The 22,734-nt window shown below is 38.7% G+C and overlaps 3 protein-coding genes and 1 pseudogene across 3 annotated transcripts; 1 reads left to right on the top strand and 3 right to left on the bottom strand.

Annotated features, from left to right (window-relative positions):
- The first annotated feature begins 586 nt into the window (after positions 1 to 586).
- Positions 587 to 4,180, top strand: LOC131314238 (cationic peroxidase 1-like). The gene is made up of 4 exons (XM_058342753.1): positions 587 to 902; positions 2,026 to 2,217; positions 2,350 to 2,515; positions 3,522 to 4,180. The coding sequence occupies exons 1-4, from the start codon at positions 678 to 680 to the stop codon at positions 3,905 to 3,907; spliced, it is 969 nt and encodes a 322-aa protein (XP_058198736.1). The 5' UTR covers positions 587 to 677; the 3' UTR covers positions 3,908 to 4,180.
- Positions 4,181 to 4,411: 231 nt separating this feature from the next.
- LOC131314237 (peroxidase RIP1-like) lies at positions 4,412 to 6,377 on the bottom strand. Its single transcript, XM_058342752.1, has 3 exons — positions 6,092 to 6,377; positions 5,485 to 5,682; positions 4,412 to 5,369 (listed from the first exon to the last, which is right to left on the bottom strand). The coding sequence occupies exons 1-3, from the start codon at positions 6,353 to 6,355 to the stop codon at positions 4,680 to 4,682; spliced, it is 1,152 nt and encodes a 383-aa protein (XP_058198735.1). The 5' UTR covers positions 6,356 to 6,377; the 3' UTR covers positions 4,412 to 4,679.
- Positions 6,378 to 9,834: 3,457 nt separating this feature from the next.
- On the bottom strand, positions 9,835 to 12,285 carry LOC131314236 (peroxidase P7-like). Its single transcript, XM_058342751.1, has 3 exons — positions 11,973 to 12,285; positions 11,659 to 11,856; positions 9,835 to 10,949 (listed from the first exon to the last, which is right to left on the bottom strand). Exons 1-3 carry the CDS (start codon positions 12,264 to 12,266, stop codon positions 10,164 to 10,166), a joined length of 1,278 nt encoding a protein of 425 aa, XP_058198734.1. The 5' UTR covers positions 12,267 to 12,285; the 3' UTR covers positions 9,835 to 10,163.
- Positions 12,286 to 20,943: 8,658 nt separating this feature from the next.
- Positions 20,944 to 22,436, bottom strand: LOC131314235 (peroxidase RIP1-like; annotated as a pseudogene).
- Between the last annotated feature and the right edge of the window lie 298 nt (positions 22,437 to 22,734).

Below are 22,734 nucleotides of genomic sequence, written 5' to 3'. Positions count from 1 at the left end.
TTTCGAATCTAAAACCTTGAGGAGAGCAAACTCCTAAATTGCGAGCCTTGACTACCAGGCTAATCACTTAGGGTTATCTAGTGAAAAATTCCTTGTGGCAATGATTCCACATTAACATCTACCCCCAAGTTTGTCAATAATGACACAGGTTCGTCTTCTACTGCAGACAAGAATTTTTTGGAGCCACTCTAAAGTTTTCCCTAGTGATTAACTTTAGCCTCTTGAGATTAATCAAAGATGCGCGTAAGCAAGCCCATTTATAAAATTTTGTTTGGGTGAAAAATTACAACCAAGAGCCTTGGCGGTTGGCCATAGTTCTAGTATTACCAACAAAACTCTACAAAATGAATGTTTTTGATCATTTAAATAAAATTCGGTGTGGACCACACATAAAGTGAGATTACATCAGGATTACCATAACCTTACATTGGGGTGGTTTCACCTCTTTAATCAAACCCTACTGAAGTTGCTTTCTTCCCTAACTTTCTTCTACTTCATTTTCCCGTTCATCTAATAGCAGCTTTGACAAAATTTCAAACAGCCCACTGGTTGCCTGTCTCTCTCTATATATACAGCTTCTCGATAAGCTTTTGCCAAAGACAACACAGAACATAGCCTTTCCATCTTCTGCTACACCACAATTTGTCTTGTTGTCTTCCTTAATTCGTTTCACTTACATGGTCATGGGGTCTAATTCAGTTTCTAATGCTTTCTTCTTCCCTGTTCTCTTGCTTTTAATTTCGTTCGGCGTATCCTCAGCACAATTGTCCTCAAATTACTACGCGTCGACTTGTCCCACAGCGTTATCTGTTATTCGAAATGTGGTGAAAAATGCAGTGGTGAAGGAACACCGCATGGGGGCGTCCTTGCTTCGCCTTCATTTCCATGACTGCTTTGTTAATGCATGCTCTCTCTCTCTCTCTCTCTCTCTCTCTCTCTCTCAAATTAGGTTTGCATGCATTTACAAAGCTAACATTACGAACACAGATATGAAGTTAGAGAGTGTCATTTTGCTGCATTTTCAAGGATCCCAAATATCAATTTTTTTTGTTCATTTTCAAGGATCTCAAACATGTTGAAGGTTTTAGTACAAATACTATCTCATCCTTCAAATTTGAAGGATGAATAGAATCCTTCAAATACCAAATTCGGCCTACTACAAAAGTCGATTTAGTATTTAAAGAACATGTTGGAGTACACAATTAAGTTAACATGACACCAACATTTGTTCACTATTAATTTGTTGTAGAACCTTTCCGGAAAATTGATATTGTTTTAAAGATGGAAAGACCCACCAAGTAAAATCATTTCGATTTTGGACGAACAAAAATAAGGATTAGGATTTTTTTTTTGGAATTTGGGTTTCCAAGAGACGAGAATTTGCTGAAATTTGGGTGCCGCAACTTGTTGGCCCCTGTCTCCAACTAGGCTTGTCAATGGGCCGGATTCGATCTGGATCCGACAAATTCGAATCCGATAAGACTCAAATACTATAGTGGTAATCCGGACCCGGACCCGAAAAATCCGGACCCGATCCAAAAATTAGAATCCGGATCCGAAAACTTTTTTACTTCAAAAATTTTTTTTTTCCCTAAAAATACAACTTCTTAAACATTTATTTTTCAAAATAAAAAATTTACTGTTTTTAAAAAAAAAATAAAGTTCGGATTCGGATTGATAACGGATTTAATCCGATCCGATCCAAATTTGGATTATCGGATTATCAGATCGACGTTATCGGATTCGGATCGAATCTGGTCCATTGAGAGGCCTACAGACTCCAACCTATGCGTCAGTTTCCACCTACTATTAGCATCAGTGTCCACCTACTATTAGCAGATATAGAAAATCAAGTTATTTTTGCTCAACAAAAAAGAAATTTATTAATCATTGAAACATATATTACAACGATTTAAAGGACCCATGGCATGATTGCGTCACAATGGGAGAACCTGACACTCCAACTAGGCTAGAAAATCATGTTATCGTTTGTTTAGGTCATACTTGTCTTTGGGTTTCCAACAGGGATGTGATGCATCAGTCCTATTAGACGACACTACAAGTTTTACCGGGGAGAAGACGGCAGGTCCAAACAAAGATTCATTGAGGGGTTTCGACGTGATCGATACCATCAAAACTCAACTCGAGAATGTTTGCCCCGGAGTTGTTTCGTGTGCTGATATCTTAGCGGTCACTTCCCGCGATTCTGTCGTTTTAGTAAGCAATATTTTTACTTTCGTTTCTTCTTTTCAAGACAACTAATTGTTACCATTAGAATCCGAGCATAGTGTCAAGAATCTCAGTAATCACCTATATATTAATTAATCATGAATCATACTTGTTGTTCAGTTAGGAGGACCAACATGGGCAGTTCAATTGGGGAGAAGAGACTCGACCGCGGCAAGTTTAAGCACGGCAAACAGCGATCTCCCGAACCCTTTCATGGATCTGAGTGATCTCATTTCTACCTTCTCAAGCAAAGGTTTTACTGCTAAAGAAATGGCTGCTCTCTCAGGTACGTACGACCACTGTCACAGTTGCACCAAATAGAAGAAGGGTAGCATGACTTTCACATATGCATGCCAATTTGATTTGTTTACTCCACAGAAAAAGTAAAAATTGCTAAATGAAACGGACTAATCGAGCTCGACTTGAGTTCAACTCGCTGAAAGATCATTCGAGACCCGTTTGTTATACGAACAAATCAAGCTTGAACGCATATAGTATGAAATTTGTATCCAAGTGCTCTTGAGTAAAACCATGAGTCGGCTTGGGGAACTTGTGCTTGGCTCTTGATTGATTCGACTGATAGATAAATCAAATGAGAATACGCTATTAAGACTGATATATTTTCAAATAAAACTTGGTCAAATTCAGCGGCGGCTCTATAGTTTTAGTTCAACGGTGACGAAAACATAAAGAAATTTTTTTGTATATAAAGTTCTATATAAAATGAATTTTTTTTATTATGATTGAAAATAAATTGTGCTTAATTTAATTTGTTTTGTTGAGTTATATTATTTACATACTCACACATTTAAGTAAAGTTTTTTTTTTACTTTGACTACTCAAAAGTATGAAAGAAAAATCAAACTATATGTAAAAAAAAACAAAATTTTAGTGCATTTTTCGAGTCCAAGGGATTCACTTGGATCCCCTCAACTCCATGTGGAGCCGCCCCTGGTCAAATTACTCATTCTGTAGCTACTCTTTAACACTTTTTTGGGCCGTCGCAAGAAAAGCCGCTCGGAAAACTTGATGTTCTTGTAGTGAACTTATTTGTTGTCCTACAATGAAATATTTAATTTCGCGATTTTTTATCGTAATTGGACAATCTTCTTGAATTTGTCAAATTTCCGGAATAGTATCCAACCATTTCTTTGTTTTTAGGATCTTTCTAGTACACAGGTAACTCTAAAAAGAAAAAAGAAAAAAAAAGAGAACTGGACACAATTTCTATCCTAAAAAAGAGGCCACTTCGTTGCCAAAACTAACCTCGTTCACTTAATCTTCTTGACTAGGATCTCATACAATAGGCCAAGCGGGGTGCACAACATTTCGAGCCCGAATCTACAACGACACCAGCATCGATTCCATGTTCGCAACGTCGTTGAAAACCAACTGTCCGAGCGAAGGTGGCGATGCCAACCTCTCTTCGCTCGATGCCACCACCCCTCTTATTTTCGACAACGCCTATTTCAAGAATTTGGCCAACAACAAAGGCCTCCTGCACTCGGACCAACAACTGTTTAGCGGCGGTTCAACCGACTCTTTGGTCACCACTTATACTACTAACCCCGCGGCTTTCTATGCTGATTTCGCCAGTGCGATTGTGAAGATGGGCAACCTTGGTCCTCTGACTGGAAATAGCGGCCAGATTCGAACCAATTGCAGGAAAATAAACTAGCTCGGCCTCTGGAATTGTTGAACTTAGTACTCATTTGTGATGGTTTTTGCTTCTTGTTTTTGATTTGTCTAGTGTTTATGAATAATGTGATAGGAAACTGGTGCAGTATCACTCAAGCTGTAGTAAAGGGCTTTCTGGTGGTTACTTCAGTAGTTTTTGTTTACCAAGATTTCGTGTGAAAGAATGCTTTTGTACTTGGTGTCAATAGACACGCATTGCGTGTGCCTGGCGTCTAGTAATCATAATTCGCTTTGGCTCGAGTTTTTCCTTGACTAAATTTCTGTTCAAATCATTCTTCTTGCAAATAATTGAACGACCATTTAAGAAAGCAGATAGCTTATACTTATTATCTTTGAGTAGCATCCTCAAAATCTATGCACATTATACAATTCTATGATACAACCCTTGGTAACCAACAAAAAGAATGCGTAACTTATACCCGTATAATGCGCGGCGTTTCTATGATACACCTATTTGTGAACCATAGCTTTCTCCCAATCCGCGTAAGAAAGGAAAACTTTTATTCATTATCTCTAGACATGATAATACAACGAAAGTATTTCAACTTCACAAAGCGAACATTAGATACCAAATAAAAAAGACTAATACAATCTGCAGAAGCAGGAAAAGAAGAAATTATTTCATGCAATTGCTTGGTTAACAAGAGTAATGCGGGGGATGCAGCTGTGATGTGCTAATCAATTGCGCAGAATGTCGAAAAAGTGATGGGTTTCTTTGAAAACCCGAAACTTTTCGATAGTAATCACTGTGTTTATGGACTTCCAAGATTGGGCGAACTGGTTGGGTGAGAGGGGCAATGAGTTGGATCAGTTCCAGGATTGAAGAAACTAGCTGGTGGGGAGGGACAACTAGTTGTTGTTCCAAGATTGTTTGGCGGGGAGGGATTGTTAACTATGCTGCAGTTGCATCTGACTTGTCCGTTACCACTAGCAGGAGGCAAATTCCCCATCTTGATTATGGACACAACGAAATCCTCCCAGAAAGCAGCTCGATTTTTGCTATATTTCGTCACCAGATCAGCGCTCGTCTGGTTTCCGCCGCTGTACAGCTCTTGATCCGAATGGAGCAGACCCATTTGCCGCGTCAGCTCCCGATAGTACACCGTGTCGAATACATTTGTGGTCGCGTCAAGCGGAGCCGTGTTGTTGCCTCCGAGGCTGGCGTTAGCGGGGCACGTTGTTTCCAATCCGTTGGCGAAGTTGGAGTTGATGTCGTTGTCTTTGTAAATTCTGGACCGGAAAGTGACGCACCTTGCGAGGCCGATGGTGTGGGCGCCGGAGAGGACAACCAAGTCTTTTAGCCCGAAACCATGAGACAGGAAGTTTGCGATGAGTTTTGTGAAGTTGGAAAATGGGGATGGGAGATTTGTATTGGCATCTGCTAAGCTTGCTGTCAATGAGTCCAGTCTGCCAAGTAATACTTGGTACCATGGACCTCCCAACTGAAAAAACACAAATGCAAGGGTATAAGTAAATTCTAGCTAAGAAATTAGCTAGCTAGGGTGGTACTAGTTAGGAGTTTAAATATGTAGGTGTATATATATTTTTTCTGCTTACAATGTCGATAGAGTCGCGTGCTGCAATGGCTAAGATATCGGCGCAGGACACCACATTGCCGCATCGACAAACTGAGTTTAACTCGGCTTTTATTTGAGCAACCACGTCAAATCCCCTGAGTGAATTCTTGTTGGGAATAGCCGACTGCTCGCCGATGAAGTTACCTATGTCAATCAGTAGAACCGATCCTTCGCAACCCTGCATATACAAACATACGTTTATAGACATATAACCAATGTTCTAAAACATTGAATCGAAGCAAATAAAGGAGAATAGAATGATGGGTGCATTGCATGCATTGTAATGATTTACTCTCTCTTCCCAAAATCCTAGGAAATTAACTTTCGGGATTCTAACTTTTTCTCAAGGCATAATCATTACACTCTTTCACTTTTGTATTTTCAATTGTGGCACATAATCATTACAACTTTGCATTAGAATAGTTATTGTCATATCAAAAAAGGAAGGGTAAAAGTGAAAAGTTGCCAAATAATTATTTTTTCAAAAAAAGGAACTAACATTTTGAGACGACTCAATTGAATGGAATACCGGATCAATATTTTCGGATGGAGGAAGTACTTATTTGTGTAGTTAATTAGGAACATACATTGACCCAACAGTCATGAAAATGGAGACGGAGAAGAGACGCTCCCATGCGGGGGTCGCACTTGATCGCCTGCTCGACGATTCTTCTGACTGTGTTAAACACATTTGGGCAACTGAACCTGTAATAATTGGGAGTTAGTTGTCCCGACGAATTAGGAGTATTGTTGCAAAAATCACGATGTAGTTGTCCTGACGAAGAAGGGACGACAACCATGGAAAAGAAAACAACGAAACACACAAAAGAATGAACAGTAGTAGTGGCCATGGTTATGGTTGCGTATTCAAATTGCAGTGTCGTGGAGATTAAGATGTACATCCTTTTATAGGCTAGGTTGGTGGAAGCTTACTCAAGTTTAGTTGATCGATTCCTACGGCAACCATAATTTGATATTTTAGAGCGAGTTTACGCATAAGTCAACTTTTTGGATCAATTGTATAGTCGAAATTTGATAAAATATATGGCAAACTGGTGTGCTCACCTCCAAGTCAAAATAGATAGCAAATTAGTGCCAAATGTAACAACGACTTTCGCCTTGCCAAATCTTTTACATTATTTAGCCCACAGGATTTACATTGAGAAATGAGATAATTTTAATCTAATAGTATGAATTTGAAATTGTGCCAAAGTGCCACTAAATCATACACCGGCATTGTTTGTTTGTTTGTTTTTTTTTGTTGGTTTAGCTTTGTAATTGAGTCATTTATTAAGGTGTCGCATCTGGCTAACACTAGTGGTAATTAGCTCAAGGGTTTGTACGTACCCGTGGCCCAAGTCCAATTGTTATCTAACTCACTATGATCTTAATTAAGGGAAAACGAAAAAAGGTGCCTTGTCAAATTATTGATTAGGCAATAATCAGGCTGGTAAACACTAGGATCCAACTTAATTTTAGAGTTTAATTATCCAACTACTACAGTAGTGTAATGCCTCATTCAAAATACTACGCAGTAACCAAGACCTTCCGGCCAGGAACCCGGGCGGCCTGCTTTCCATTAGATGCATAGCACGGTGCTGCTGTGCAATCTCAATTGTTCAAAAGTATTTTGGATAGTTCAGATTTTATAAGAATTTTTTCAAGGAAGAGTTAAGCTTTTTCTTTAAAGAGGTTTTTTTTTTAAAAATCTGAACCATTAATTATCTAAATGTACGGTTCAAATGGTGCATAGTTCAAAAGTACACAACACGCCCCCCCCCCCCGGTTTGCTTGGCCGGTGACATCATTAACTCTCTCTTTTTTTTCCCCTACTGGTTTCAGACGTACGTAATTGCCGGTGACAAAACTAATGATATATAGCTTCTAGCTAGTAATGTAGACAAGCAACTTTAATTATATACTCCCTCCATTCCTGTTTGTTTTTTTTTTTTTTGACTTATACATGTCCTAAATTGACTGTTCAATTTTAAAATCAACGGCTCAAAATATGTAAATTTTCAAATCAATGAATTAGATTTCATTTCCTTAATAAGTTGAAAACCCAAAATTGAACAAACAAATTGAGACGGGGAATATCACATTCTAAACACGCAATGTATAGTTTTAACTGGTCAAGGCCTTGTTCATTACTAGTAACATTTTCTGGAAATTTCCTGGCATTATATAAATTACTTTCACCTATATATTCTTCTTCAACAGCTCATATCCTTGAATTACGTTGACATTTCTGGGGATAAGATTACATTTGAGGTTATGCCTGGCAGCTGGCAAAAGTTTATATCGTGCCAAAAACTACTCATTCCGTCCCAATTTGTTTATCTAATCTCGGATTTTTAACTTATCAAGGAAACCAAATCTAATCCATTGATTTGAAAATTTAAATAATCTGAGCCATCGATTTTGAAATTAGACAATCAATTTGGGATATGTATAAGTCAAAAAGGAGACAAACAAATCGGGACGGAAGGAGTAGTAATTACTATAAGGAGTAATTATTCAGCGCTTCCCGAGTCCCACTGTGGCGTTGCCTTACGTGGTACTTCTAACCATTTACTGTACATATCGACAAATGATTATTGCGGCAGGGATATTTTATCATTCACTTTTGTTGGATGGTTGAGAGAAAAGAAGTGACCCACATTGTGGGCTGACGATCTTTTATTTGCAAAGAGTACCCCAATGACACTGTCATATGATACTCCGAAAGTACCCAATAACTGGCGAATTATTTAGAAGCCAAGTTGCAATGCCTTTCTTGAAAATAATAAGTGGCGGCCGGGTTTGAACGTGAGAGATTGGACCTTCTCTTGTTTTGTACTAATTAAAATAAGATACTATAATAAAAAGGAAAATGCATGCATGTCAACTTAATTTGATATATCTCTCTTGATGATGCAGTGATTCAACTAAATTATTTTCTCGTCTCTGCACATAGGTGCGGTGCATAGTCGAAGAACATTGCCGAATCGAGCTCATGGACCAATTACACGGGCGTTGGCTGGACATTTAGCCATGCAAGCCTGTGTATGTCGGGCGGGTTGCCCCACGTTTGGGTTGAGACTAGCGAGTTCAATCCAACACACTCATCAAGAGGTGATGCCGTGTCGTGCCTGTAGTCCTTTTAATCTTTGTTCAGTTCCTTTCAAAGATAATAAAATCCTTTTCTTTGCACCAAAAAAGAAAGCAAGACGTGTCACAGGTTGCCTTACCAAAAACCTTCAAGAGGTCTCAAATATCGCCACAAACTGTTTCAAATATTGAGAGAGGAAATGAGAGAGTTTGCCGGCACATTTGGGCTTTTGCTAACACTTTTTCCTTCATCATCGGCATAAGTGTGTTTTCTTGTAGTGACTGAGAGGAGATCGAGGAGAAAAGAAGGGAGAAAACAGCGAAAAAGCAAGGGTCTCCCACACACTCTCTCTAGAACCTCGCCCAATCATTGGAGATATGAGCGGATGAGGATTGACGACAGACCTAACTTTTGGCAATATGCATAAAATAACTGCTCTCAAATACTACTAAAACAATGGCCTCCCTATACCCGTGTTATTTCCGGTGCACAATAATGCTAGAGATACAATATTACCATAATACCAACCACACCCACCTAGCTCTAGGTAGCACTGCATGGTTGGTAATGAAAGAATAATCACTTTAAAACAATTTTAATTGCAATCACCAATCATGCAGTGCTATGTAGGCGAGTGTGATTGGTGTTATGGTGGAGTGTTGTGTCCCTAGCATTATTGTTCTTGTGCATAATGTTGCAACACATGTCTTCCCGAAATTCAAATCACGAGGAGAGAAGAGAGAGTGTGAGATAGGTTGACCACATTTTTTTACCACAAATTTGTTTACACTTTGATGAATAAACACAAATTTGATGTAAAAGTTAATCCAAATCTAGCAAAAATTAAGAGAGAAAAAACAAAAAACAAAAAAATATTCCTTGTCAAAAAGTCCAAGAAAAATTTGGCCAAACTCACCGTAATTTGTTTTTGATGATATTTGCCTACATTGGGCCAAGAATTTCAAAAGCGAACAACAAAATTACAATCCTAACAATTCACTTAGCCCTTCCTCCAGCCAAACAATAAGTTTGCAATGCTAGCTAGGTCTTGTCTTGACACCGGAAAAATGGGTATCATCCTCCAAAATTATATATATCGTACTCAATTTAACGTACTATACTGCGTGTCTAACCAGAAGAAGCCGTAATTCATATACCCGAATAATGTGTGTAACATTTCTATGATACACCTATGCATGCATGTACCATAGATTTCTCCCAATTAATTCAACAGCCGTGTAGGAAAGTAAATCTTGTTTTATTCATGATATCTAGAAATGATATTAATACAACAAAAGTATTTCAGCTTCACAAATTACGTGATCAACATTAAACAATATGATAATACAATCTGCAGAAGCAGGAAAAGAAGAGATTATTCCATGCAATTGGCTGGTAAACAAGATGCAGCTGTGATGTGCTATACTATATAATCAATTATAAATAATGGGGAAATTCCACTCTCACAAAATCTCAAAGAAAGTGATCGGTATTTTTTGAGAACTCAAAACGTTTTGATAGTAACCATCGTGTCTGTTTAACCAGTTGGAATTCGAGGACCGAGAAAACTAAGTCGGGGGATATGCAGTCCCAGTAGAGGGAGAACTAGTCGCGGGATAGGGATCGGGAGAACTAGTCCCGGGATAGGAAGAACTAGTTACGGGGGAGGAGCAATAAGTTGGAGGAGTTCCAATATTGAACAAACTGGACAAACTAACTAGGGGGCTGCTGGGACAAGTAAAATGGGTGAAGGGACAAATTGAAGGTAGAAAGTTTAAGAGGCTGTTTGGGGGATAGGGATAATTAGGTATGCTGCAGTTGCATCTGATTTGTCCATCGGGACTAGAAGGAGGCAAATTTCCCATCTTGATCATGGCGGACGCAAAATCCGCCCAAAAGGCGGCCTGGTTGCTGCTGTAGGACATCACCAAATCCGCGCTCTTCTGGTTACCCCCGTAATACAGCTCTCGATCCGAATGGAGCAGACCCATTTTCTCTTTCAACATCTGGAAATACACCGTGTCGAACACGGTTGTGGTGTTGTCGAGTGGAACCGTGTAGTTGCCTCCGGCGGCCGCGATAGCGAAGCAATTCTCTTCCAATCCGGCTGCGAAAGCGGCGTTAGTTTCATTATCGTTAAGCAGGCTCTTGAAAGTGCCGCACCGTGCACGGCCAATGGTGTGGGCGCCGGAGAGGGGAACCAACTCTTGTATCCCGAAACCTTTAGCTGCGAAGTTAGCGAGGAGGGATGCGATGCTGGCAAATGGGGATGGGAGGTCAGCATTTGCGGCCGCTTCACTTGCTGTTAATGAGTCCTTTCTGCCTAGCAATACTTGGTAGCATGGACCTCCCAACTGAATAAACACAAATACAAAGTGTAAAAATATAAATTATAATATTCATACTACTCCACAAGAGTCCCCTTATATATATTTACACACATGTATATGGAAAAATTTACGATACACACTCATTATAAGTGTTTATCATACGCACCTATTGTATATATTGTTCATTCATAATATTTTGATGTGTTTCGTAATTTTTGTTCTAAAACTTTTAGCCTTTCAGCAATAAGATTCATAATATTTTCACTATGATTCATATCCCTCCGTCCCATAAAACTTGTCTAGTCTGCAAAACGAAGATTAAAAAATAATACAATTTTTTGCAAGAAAAATTCATAAAAATCCAACAAATTGCTATATATCAATGAGTTCTTTTAGTTTACGAAAAAAGTTTGAATATTTTCTTGAAAGAAATGTATTATTTTTAGTCCTTGTTTTTTGGACCAGACCAAATTTATTGGACAAAGGGAGTAACATTTTGGTGAATCTTGTAACATTTATACAAAAAAAAAAATCATAATTTTCATAATAGAATTTATAACATTTTGGTGCGTCTCGAAACTTTTATACTAGAATCGTAACTTTTCAGCAATATTCATAACATTTTCTTTATAAATCAACATTTTTTGGAGTGCATATGAGACACATCCATATTTTTGATAATATATAACGGTATATGTTTATATATATAGGTATATGTTGATTTTTTACTTACAATTTCAACAGATTGGCTAGCTGCAATAGCTAAGATATCGGCACATGAAACCACATTGCCACATAGGCATTTCTTGTTTAACGCAGATTTTATAGCAGCAACCACGTCAAATCCCCTTAGTGAATTAATGTTGGGAATAGCCGATTGCTCACCGACGAAGTAGGCTGTGTTAACCAACAAAACCGATCCATCGCAACCCTGCACATATAGACAGTGTTCAAAAACAGTAAATTGAAAGCAAATAAACGAGAATAACACAGTGCACACGTGCATTGTAATGATGAGTTACGTATTTCATATAGTTAGGAACATACGTTGACCCAACAGTCATGAAAATGGAGGCGGAGAAGAGACGCCCCCATCCGGCGATCGCAATCGATTGCCTTCTGGACGATATCTCTGACTATATCGAATATACCTGGGCAAGTGAATTGGTAATAATCAGGAGTTAGTGATGTTCCTGACGTATAAGCTGGGTAGCAATTACCGGAAGTACTAGGGTACTGTCCTGACGAAGTAGGGTACTGTCCTGACGAAGCAGGGATTAGGGCAACTATGGAAAAGAAAACAACGATACACACAGAAGAATGAACAACAGAAGTGGCCATGTTGTTTTCAAATGGCAGTGTGATCATGAACATTAAAATGTACATCCTTTTATAGGCTTGGTAAAGCTGCTTGCTCGGCTAGCTTAGTTGTCTGTTGTTACGCCAACCATAATTTGATTCTTTAGAGCAAGTGTTTTTTTTTTTTTGTTTTTTTCCAGATTCTTTAGAGCAAGTTCACGTATAAGATTTGGGCTTAATTTCAAAGTCAGAATTACGTAAAATATATGGCAACCTGGTGTCCACTGCAAGTAAAAATTGCTTGCAGAGCCATTTCGGGTGCTGAATGTGGCAGCAACTTTTGCCTCGCCAAATATTTCACATCATTGAGGCCACTAGTCTTCATCAGAAAATGAGATGAATTTGAGATTGTGCCAAAATAACATCAACATATTTTTTTTCCTTTTAGCCTTTTGATACTGCTGCAAACCATAAAATAAATTTGGCACTACCATTTTGACACCGAGTAGGTCTTGGGACACCGTCATGTAGTGCCCAACACCTTTATGCATCACACATCCATACATTAATTCGTGGACCCCACATAAATGTGAGGTGGATAAGAACGTAGGGACATCACGTGACGGTCCCCCAAAACATGCATCGAATAATTTTTCTTCGACACCAAGGAGGTGGAATATTTGTTGTTTTAATCAATGCAAACTTCCCGAAATGGAGTATTATTGTTGTTATTAATAAAAAGCCCATCCAGAGGAGATGGAGATAACGTGTGGAAGCTTATTAATAATTTATATGTAAAGATCAATTCTAATTAAACAAATATTTAACAGATTGATGCGTTAGGAATAATATCCATGCATGTGCTATTTGGGACGAGTACTGGTGAAGTCTCGATCTCAGAGACAAACTTCTTTACGGAGGCTCCGCAAAAGAAGGATTTTATGGAGGTGAACAATTTCATCCATCAAAAAGTATTTTGAGCGGTCCAGATTTTAAATAAACTATTTACGCAAATAGTTTATTTAAAATTCGGGCCGTCGATTACCGAGACGAACGGTGAGATGGAGCGACGCGAAAACCTCTTTTACGGAACCTCCGTGAAAAAGGCAATCTTGATCGAAGTCTTAATTTCAATTAGAGTACTAACACGTTTAAGCAGCTAATCGCCTAAAGGGGAAGTTCTTCGGCCCCAAATGCGATTCACGTGGTTGTTAATTAGTGAAGTCAATTGCAACGTTTAGGAGCAAAAATAAAAAAACTCTTCCTTTATTCTTCCATTACTTTAGACAGTTAGACAGCTTAATATAACAGCGAGTTAAAGTACATTATATTTTTCTTGAAGTATACTTAAGTTTACTAATTAAAGTACCCCTAATTGTTGGGAGAGGATCCCCGGCTGGTTCTTTCTTTCCAACAAGTCTGGTCCAGTTTTGGAACATTTGTGGGCCCTTCCCGGACCCACAATAATAAAAAAAAATAGGGTCTCACATTGCTTGGAAGTGAAATAGGTGATCACTTAATAACATTTGGAATATCTCCACTCATAATCAATTGGTTTTAAGATAGAGATAAAGTTTCCACAGATCCTTTGGAGTTCGGTAATTGGAGTACTGGACCGTCCAGTCCGGTACTCTTGCGGGCTTTTTCGGACCCGTGTCAACGATCCAAACCGTTCGTATTCCAGAACTCGTCGAAAACATCAATCACATCAAAAATGGATTTGATAATATACCTTTTGGTATGATTTTGAAACGCACTTGTCTTCAATAAATGGGTTCTGATTTGGTGTTGAAATCTTTTTCTATAAATGAATTTCCAAATCATACAATATGATAGTCGATCAATATGATTTACGACGTACATTGCAAGAAACAATGTGATATTGACTAAGCAAGAGTTATCATGTGCAATACACACAAAAATGATACGTTGATCTATTGTAGAAGGTAGTACCTCCGTCCTAAAATATTTGTCTAGTTTCATTTGCAAAACAAAGATTTAATTACAGATAATATTCTTTTTCCAAAATGTTATTTAACTTCTATCGTAATTTAAAAAATTCATCGATACCTAATAATTTATTAATTTATTTTGATTTTGGTATTTCCGAAGTTGGTTTTTTTTTTTTTTAAACAGCATTTCCGAAGTTGGTTACTTACGCGTTCGGTGCTATATATATATATAAAACTAGCTTAGCTAGTTCAAAGTGGAAGTGCTTCCTTAGTTTTCACTGGTCTTGGGCCTTGTATAATTAAGAAGACATGCAGCATCTTTGATTAAGAGAACATGCATGAACAAGTTAGGTAAGTATATCATTAGAGAATCATTAAGGTACTAATAATACTTCTTATTACTATTAATTGCTACTTTCACTTGTTCTTCAGCATGATCTCTCGTTGGCGATACTATTATTAGATTATTATATATGTTAATAATATTCCTGGGAATACAATTGCGTATGAGATTATTATCCATACCAGAGAGCTGGCAACAGTTGATCAGATCGTGCAAACAACCACAACTAAAACTAGCAAGCTAGCTATATACGTTACACTTCTTTCTTGGCTTTTTATGCATACATACATATATAATTATCTCTATTATAAAACAGAAGGGTGTGGGGACAAGTTGTTGGAACGGTTGAGATTTATTTGATCCAAAGGCTGTAGTGCATCCTTCCACTTCCCGGTTAAGTGCCCATGATTTTGACCTAAATCACACAACTGCCATCTCCTTTCAATCGGGATGCATAGTGCGTAGGCACGGGCTAGTATTAGTAATTATATATATCGGGGCGGCTCCGGGGACTCTTAAAAAAACCCCCCCAAGTTCACGATCAAATTTTGATGATCCGAGTCGCTCAATGTAATCCAGAACGTGATTTTAAGAGTAATTGGAAGAAATCAGCAAAAAAAATGACTGGAAAGGACTTCATCCGAACAGTTTTTTATTGAACTTTATTGAACGGTTTAATAAAAAACTGCTCAAATTAAGCCCTTCCTGGTTATTTTTCTTGCCAATTTCTCGTGAGCACCCTTAAAATCGCCTTATGAACACATTGAGCGGCTCGGATCATCAAAATTTGATTAGGGACTATGAGATTAAGATTTGGAGGGTTTTTTTAGAGGGTTTTTTAAGGGTCTCCGGAACCGTTCTGTATATATATATACACACACACACACAATTCCGATCAAATCCACACCTCTATAACCCAACTTTTCAAGGGCGCGCTCTTAGACACGGTTTTCTCAGTTGAATTCTCTTTTAACCATTTACAAGATTCAGGTAAAATTTTTACGTCATATTTTTTCCGTTTCGGTGAGAAGAATTGATAATTAAAGCATTAAAAACATAGGAGACTGTAGGTTGGAAAAAATTTATATAAGACGAAAAAGACAAAAAAAAATTGATTTTTTCAACTTTTTGAGTCTTTTTTGTCGACTTATATGAACATATTTCAACTTAAGCCTACATTTTTATATTTCTCTCGTCGGGACGAGAATATGACAGTATAAAAATTTGACCAAGATTTTGTAAAATTTTAAAGAAAACAAGCAAAAAGACAGTGCGGTACCCAAACTCTTTACTCCACCACACATTTATATGATTCCTACCACAAAATGTGTAGAACCTACACAAAAATATTGTAGAGAAGAATTTAAGATACCGTCACGTATTGTCTCATGAGCATGGAATAATTATTCCGGTGTATGGTTCGCGTAGATAAGTCAGCTCGAGGGGACCAAACACAATTCCCTTCCAGCGCATGGGACGGGTGGATATACGAGTGTGCGTACGTGATTTGTAATCCTAGCTAGGAAAGTTGGTCAACCATTTGGCATTTGCTTGCACGCAGCGGTTGTTCTCCATAGCTTTAGCTTTTTGAGTTTTTTGGTTATGTCTTTATTTAAATTTTTTTCACATTTGTTAATTTTGCGTTATAATTTTGTGGATTATTGATTCTTCTCGACGTAAGGAACTGAAAAATTAAAAAAATGTCACCTTTACCCAAAATAGTTTGGAAAATATTCAAGATAAAGCCCAAAAAACTAAGCTTTTTCGGTTCCTCTTGTTGGGAAGAACCAATAATATATCCACAAAACTATTACGCAAAACTAACAAATGCGAAAAAAATTAAATAAGGACAAAAAATCAAAAAGCCCAAAAAAAGCTAAAGGCGAACGGGCCATGTAGTCCAGTGCACTCTAAATGTTGAACCCGGGGGCACTGTGCTATGCATGATTCGATCTGTCGGATCGTGCATTCGACGGCTCAGATCTCATCTCGACCATGGAAGGCTCTCGGTCAACTTCGGTTTAATACAATGCATTTAAAAGTGTTTTGCTTTCTTTCTTTTCTTTTTGGTGTTATAAATGGAAGTGAAGGTATGGTATCCCGTCACATTCTTTTGGAAGTATTGTCACATCATATTACATTATATTATTATTTTGGAACCCCACCGCACTTATGTCGAGGCAGAAGGAGAAGTCCCATCACTTGTGGATGGTGCTAAGAGTATCTGTAGCCCCAATAAGGAGCTATGGGAATTCAAACTTGAACCTTGTCCACTGAGGTCTTGAGTTTCCACCATTGAATCAACCATTCATTGGTAATGTTTTCCTATACGTGAACATGTGCAATGCGTTAATGGCCGAAGGATGGCCGACAGTGCCAGCCCCGAGAAGGAGCAAGCAAAGGGATCGCTTTGGGCTCCAAAAAAATTCCTAAAATGTGGGGTCCCTTAAATTATGTAGTAGATCCATTTACCATAGATCTCTATAAAATTAAAATCATTCAAATTGAATCCATTAAATAAGAAAGCCCAACTTATACAAAAAAAAGTGCTCATGAATTGTTGCAATTTTTTGAAATTTCATCTTGTTGACTACTAGTAATCATTATTATTATTTTTTTGCTTAGCAAATTAATCATTTTTTTAAAGTTGATTTATCTTTTTATCATTTTCCTTGTGATATACAATATAAGGGTCCTATTTTTTAAAGTTTTTTGGTTTAGGCCGCCAAAATATCAGCGCTGGCACTGATCGAGCTAGGACCGATCAAATCCGGATCATGGACCGGATACGATCTTTGGTTGGACATCAAGCCAAGCCTACGTAATCTGGACAGATTGGCCCCAAGTTAGGGCTGAGACGATCGAGTGATCAGTTTGGTCCAGATACTCATCAAGGTGTGTTCCCATTAGGGATGCCGGAGTAGCTCATGATGCCTAGCTCAAACAAGTACAACGATGCCGGAGTGATCTGCCATGTGTACCAACTACTAGCTACTTCTCAGACAGGCATGTCAATTGCCCATTCATGTCCAAGTGTTCCCAAACTCTAGAGAGCGTGATTGGCCAACGCCACGGAACCAACAGGCCACACCAGCCGTGTCAGAAACTTCGATCAGCACCGTGCCAAGTTGTAATTTCGTGCACTTTTTGTTGCGCCTGGCTAGCTAGTAAGATCCCAATGATTGTAGACGTACACATTGTAGTATGTTGTAATAGTTGGATGTTAGCTTAGACATTTTTGATTAACTTTCTAGGATATATTATGTACTCCCTCCGTCCCAATTTGTTACGCTCATATTGACTTTCACGTAATTTAAGAAAACTTCATAATTACATTGATTTTTCATCAATTTTACTATTTTAACCCTTGACAGAATATTTAAATTAGGCAAAAAGTGAAATTCTAATTTTTTTTGAATGAGGCGGGAAGTTTCCTTGCCATGCACGGAAACTGATTTGTCCATCATAATTGCTCTCTTTGGTTTCTTGAAAACATACCCTCTTTTAAATGTATAAAAGAAAATGAGGGGCAAAATGGTAATTTAGAAATCTAAAAATGGAAAGTTTTGAAATATACAAATCATTTTGGGACATTCCAAAAAAAAATAAGAGCGCAACAAATTGGGACGGAGGGAGTATTTAAGAGCTAGCCATTATGACTCCTCAAACATGGAGTGACTCAACTCAAACATCCTCAAACATGGAGTCTGCAGGTTTCTCCTATCAAATTATAAATTACTATAAAATCAAATCGTATAAATAGTGGCCAGGGCAATAACCAATTTATATAGCTCCCTCTTATCAGTTTGTGTCAATATTCTCTTTACTTTTGCAACAAGCTTGTTCGTATTGTAATGTACGTGTAATGTCAACTGTATGTTCACCAATTAAGCACTTTTCTTTTTGATAATTTTGCCCCTTGCACTTGTTGTAAGCTAAATTAAATACTCCAATTTTCGCTTGATATTGTAAAGACTTATATACCGCTTATCCATTAGAAGTGTTTTTTGAAGCTTGACGTGCCTACAAGCATATGTCTTGACCGGAAACTATATAGTATATCTTTCTAAAAGTACTTTTTTTTTTTTGCTCGGCAAAAGAAAATTTTATTAAACTCGAAGAGGGTACATCAAGTAAAAGGGAAGAGAGAACTAGAAAGCTCACTACAACCCTAAAAAGGGAAGGAAAATAAAAAGAAAGTTACACCCAAAAAAGACACCTAAATAATGAGTCTTCTAACACCGTCAAGGTTTGATTTTATTTCCGGAATACACTTGAATTCTGAACCCATCTTGAATTACGTTCCCCATTGCACTATTTGTATTCCCAATTGAACATATGTCTTTCCAAAGTATAGATGCCCGCCCATACGATGGTAATTAAGGAAGCCAATCTTGATCTGAGAGACCATACTTCATGCACACTACTCTAGCCCAAAGGGAATCCTTTTCTCTACTAATTCTCCACCACCATTTTGTTAACAAAGCATGGTTCTGCTCAACCATCCTTTTCATTCCTACAAGTATCGATGATCACCCGTATCCCCTGAGAAAGCACCTAACCGCCCTCAAGACACATGATGGCCGGACTTACCAACGGTGCCCCTTCAAAGAATTCAAGACGTGATCAAGAGGAGAGAAGACATCCCCTGAGACAGGTTGGCCACATTTTAATCGCCTTTCTCTTTTGGGTTTGATGTCTACCTGCACACAATAATTCATTGGTACGTACAACCGGTCTCACAAAGTGGTAGACTCGAAAATACTTGAAAAGCGGCCCAATTCAAACACCGTAAAATTACTTAGATTTTGGCGGGATTAGGGTTGAGTGATTGTTTTTTTGATAAGTAGGTGTTTGGCACGCACCTCGATTAATTCTGAAGAATCAATTCCATCGTCCATTAGTTAGGGCAATTTAACGTTAGAGTAAAACTCTATATGGACTTGCCCCAAATGACTTGATAGCAAATAAAATATTTCGAACTTGAAATCTTAGGATGGAGCAAATCCTAAGTACACCAATACCATGACCGCCACGCCAACCCCTTAGGTTAAGGCAGAGGGACTTTTAGGGCGTGGGACGCCAATGCTGAGAATTTGCAATAAGAAATTTGGGCGTCGTGAGCGGTATACATTAGCGGGGGTTAAGGGTTAGGGGGAAGTTAGTAAGTTAGTTCATAGGAGATTCATAGGATGTCCATAACCTTGAACCACAAACGCCAATGATGGGGCTCAAACCCTAGACCAGAAAATACCATTGGACTACAAGTAGGGGTGTAAACGAGCCGAGTTGAACCGAATATTGGCATGTTCGAGCTCGGCTCTATCAGAATTCGTATGGCTCGAGCTCGGCTCGAGTTCGAATCAAGCCAGAAAATCTCGGCTCGAGTTAGGTTCGCCAAGCATGTGTAAAGCTCGAGCTCGGCTCGTTAGTATTCGGTCTAGAATAAACGAGCCGGCTCGGCTCGAACTCAAACTCGAAATATTCGTCAACAGTTCAGCCTTAATATTGAAAAATTGGCTAAACGAGCCGAGTCGAACCGAATATTGGCATGTTCGAGCCGAACCGAGCCGAACCTATATATTTCGAGCCGAGACAAACTTGTTCGAGCTGAGCCCTGCTAGGTTCGAGCTCGGCTCGTTTATCAAACGAGCCGCAAAATTGAGCTCGAGCTCGCTCATTTATCTTTCGAACCGAGCCGAACTCGCGAGCTACTCAACTCATTAATTTACAGCCCTAACTACAAGCCCTCTGGCAGCGTCGTGACTTGTTGGCAGCCCCACTCGCCAACCTTGGTGTCATTGTCCATCGACTATCAGTAGTTAAAATGGTCCTAGCTCCCTCCTATTTTTCACTTTCAAGTCCATGGATAAAAACCAATTATATGTACGTATGATTTGTTTTGATGATATCTGTCTACATATGAAGGATTCATATATGATGGTTTAGCTTTGTTATTAGGATGATGCTATGGTGTCCTCGGTCATTTTGGGGACACCGTAATCTTTGGCATAACTTTACCATTAGGAGCATAACTAAAATCAATTACAAGCATAACAGAACCCAAACAAGGCATAACCAAGGAATATCCAAAAAGCCAACTAAGGCATAACTAAACCCAACTAAGGCATAACAAATAAGTTATGTCTTGCTATGGTTTTGGTTATGTCTTGCTATGGTTCTGTTATGCTTATAATGAGTTTTGGTTATATTTATAATAGTTTTATTATGTCAAAAGTTACGGTGTCCCCAAAATAACCGAGAACACCGAAGTCATTCCCTTGTTATTATCTCTTGGGTTTTGAACAATGTGACATAAAAGGGGTATCATACAATCTCAAACTGTAGTTATGCCCGGGCTTTTTGATATATAGTTGCTGTTTACCAAGATTTGGTGTGACACAATATCAATGTACTACTCTTTTATTATCTCCAGAAATAACAACAACAAAAACATTTCAATTTCACGAAATGAACATGAAATAACAAATCGATACGATTACAATCTGCTGAGAAACAAGAAAAATAAAATTATTCCAATTGCTGGCCAGCAAGAACAATGTGGGCATGCAGTAATGTGCTAATCAACTACGAGATTTAATTAATTAACTTTTCTGCAGTTCAATCTGACTTGTCCGTTACTGCTAGCAGCAGGAGGCAGATTCCCCATCTTGATCATGGACACACCAAAATCCTTCCAGAACGCGGCCCGATTGTTGCCATAGTACGTCACCAGATCAGCGCTCTGACTGTTACCTCCATTGAATAACTCCTGATCCGAATGGAGCAGACCCTTTTGATTCGTCAACCCCTGATAATACACCGTATCAAACATTGTCGTGGTTGCATCGAGCGGAGCTGTGTTGTTTCCACCTCCGGTAAGGGGGCAGACATCGTTCTTCAAGGAGGTTGCGAAGCTTTGGTTGATATTGGTGTCGTTGTATATTCTGGACCTGAAAATAGTGCACCTCGCAAGGCCAATGGTGTGGGCACCGGATAGGATGACCAAGTCTTGTAGGGCAAGAGTATGAGATTGGAAGTTTGAGAGAAGGGCTGAAAAGTTGGAAAATGGGGATGGGATGTCTGCGTTTGCAGCAGCCAAACTTGCTGTTAATGAGTCCTTTCTGCCGAGTAACACATCGTACCGTTGACCTCCTAACTGAAACACAAATAAACAGATTTAGTTCTCGAGATCTCTAGTCCAAGGACCCCATAAAACTTCATCAGAAAAGTGATGGTTCAGTTGGATGGAGCATGCATGCAGCGTTAAATTTTGTGGGAAGGTGCATTAGTTTCCTATAGCTACTTACAATGTTGACGGAGTCGCGTGCTGCAACGGCTAAAATATCTGCACATGACACCAAAGTGCCATTATTTCAAGCCGAGTTTACAGCTGATTTTATTTCATCGACCACGTTGAAACCCCTGAGTGAATTCAAGTTGGGAGCAGCCGTCTTCTCGCCGGTGAAGTTAGCTGTGTCATCCAATAAAACTGAACCATCGCAGCCCTGCGCGCATAACTAGCATTCAAAAGAGTGACTCATAGCAAAAAAATACTATATAATGACAATAAATAATGCAATGCATTGGAATTGAACTATTGGTGACGTGAACCACATGAACTTACATTGACAAAACAGTCATGAAAGTGGAGGCGGAGAAGCGATGCTCCCATACGGGCCTCATTCTTGATTGCACGCTCGACTACTCTTCTGATTGTGGGCAGTGCCTGTGGGCAAACTTTGTCGTAAAAATCAGCAGTTAGTTGTCCCGACGAAGTAGGGATTAGGACAACTATGGCAAGAACCGTAATGAAACATGCAAAAGGTTGAACAATCGCAGCCATGGTGATCTATTTAAATTTTAACCAAGGACTTAATTGTGCTTTTAACTCAAATTGCAGTGTGATCATGGAGATTGAGATGTACGTCCTTTTATAGGAAGGAAAGAGAAAAGCTTACTGGGTTTGGTGAGCAGTTGTCGCAACCAAACTTGGAAACTTTAGTCAATGGGAATCGGGAATAATGTTAGTTAATGAGCATTCAATTATTTTAGTAGAGTAAAGGTCAGTCGTTCAAACAAAAACAGAGCAACTTTGATTTTGGTTTTTTGTTTGACCCAAAAGGAACTTTGTAGTATCCATGCATCTTCCATATATGAACGTACGAATGTTGAGGTCTTATTACGATTAGAATATAACCCTAACCTCAAAGGA

The sequence above is a fragment of the Rhododendron vialii genome, chromosome 13a (genome assembly GCF_030253575.1).
Source record: "Rhododendron vialii isolate Sample 1 chromosome 13a, ASM3025357v1".
Lineage (NCBI taxonomy): Eukaryota > Viridiplantae > Streptophyta > Magnoliopsida > Ericales > Ericaceae > Rhododendron > Rhododendron vialii.
This window is presented reverse-complemented; position numbering and strand designations above follow the sequence as displayed.

Excerpts from the sequence above, each read along its gene's own strand:
- LOC131314236 (XM_058342751.1), bottom strand. The coding sequence starts at position 12,266 with ATGGCCACTTCTGTTGTTCATTCTTCTGTGTGTATCGTTGTTTTCTTT. Across the intron at positions 11,857-11,972 it reads TTCATGACTGTTGGGTCAAC|GGTTGCGATGGATCGGTTTT; the intron begins GTATGTTCCTAA and ends CTATATGTGCAG. Across the intron at positions 10,950-11,658 it reads CTAGCCAATCTGTTGAAATT|TTGGGAGGTCCATGCTACCA; the intron begins GTAAGTAAAAAA and ends GTGTTTATTCAG.
- LOC131314237 (XM_058342752.1), bottom strand. The coding sequence starts at position 6,355 with ATGGCCACTACTACTGTTCATTCTTTTGTGTGTTTCGTTGTTTTCTTT. Across the intron at positions 5,683-6,091 it reads TTCATGACTGTTGGGTCAAT|GGTTGCGAAGGATCGGTTCT; the intron begins GTATGTTCCTAA and ends TTGTATATGCAG. Across the intron at positions 5,370-5,484 it reads CACGCGACTCTATCGACATT|TTGGGAGGTCCATGGTACCA; the intron begins GTAAGCAGAAAA and ends GTGTTTTTTCAG.
- LOC131314238 (XM_058342753.1), top strand. The coding sequence starts at position 678 with ATGGTCATGGGGTCTAATTCAGTTTCTAATGCTTTCTTCTTCCCTGTT. Across the intron at positions 2,218-2,349 it reads CCCGCGATTCTGTCGTTTTA|TTAGGAGGACCAACATGGGC; the intron begins GTAAGCAATATT and ends CTTGTTGTTCAG. Across the intron at positions 2,516-3,521 it reads AGAAATGGCTGCTCTCTCAG|GATCTCATACAATAGGCCAA; the intron begins GTACGTACGACC and ends CTTCTTGACTAG.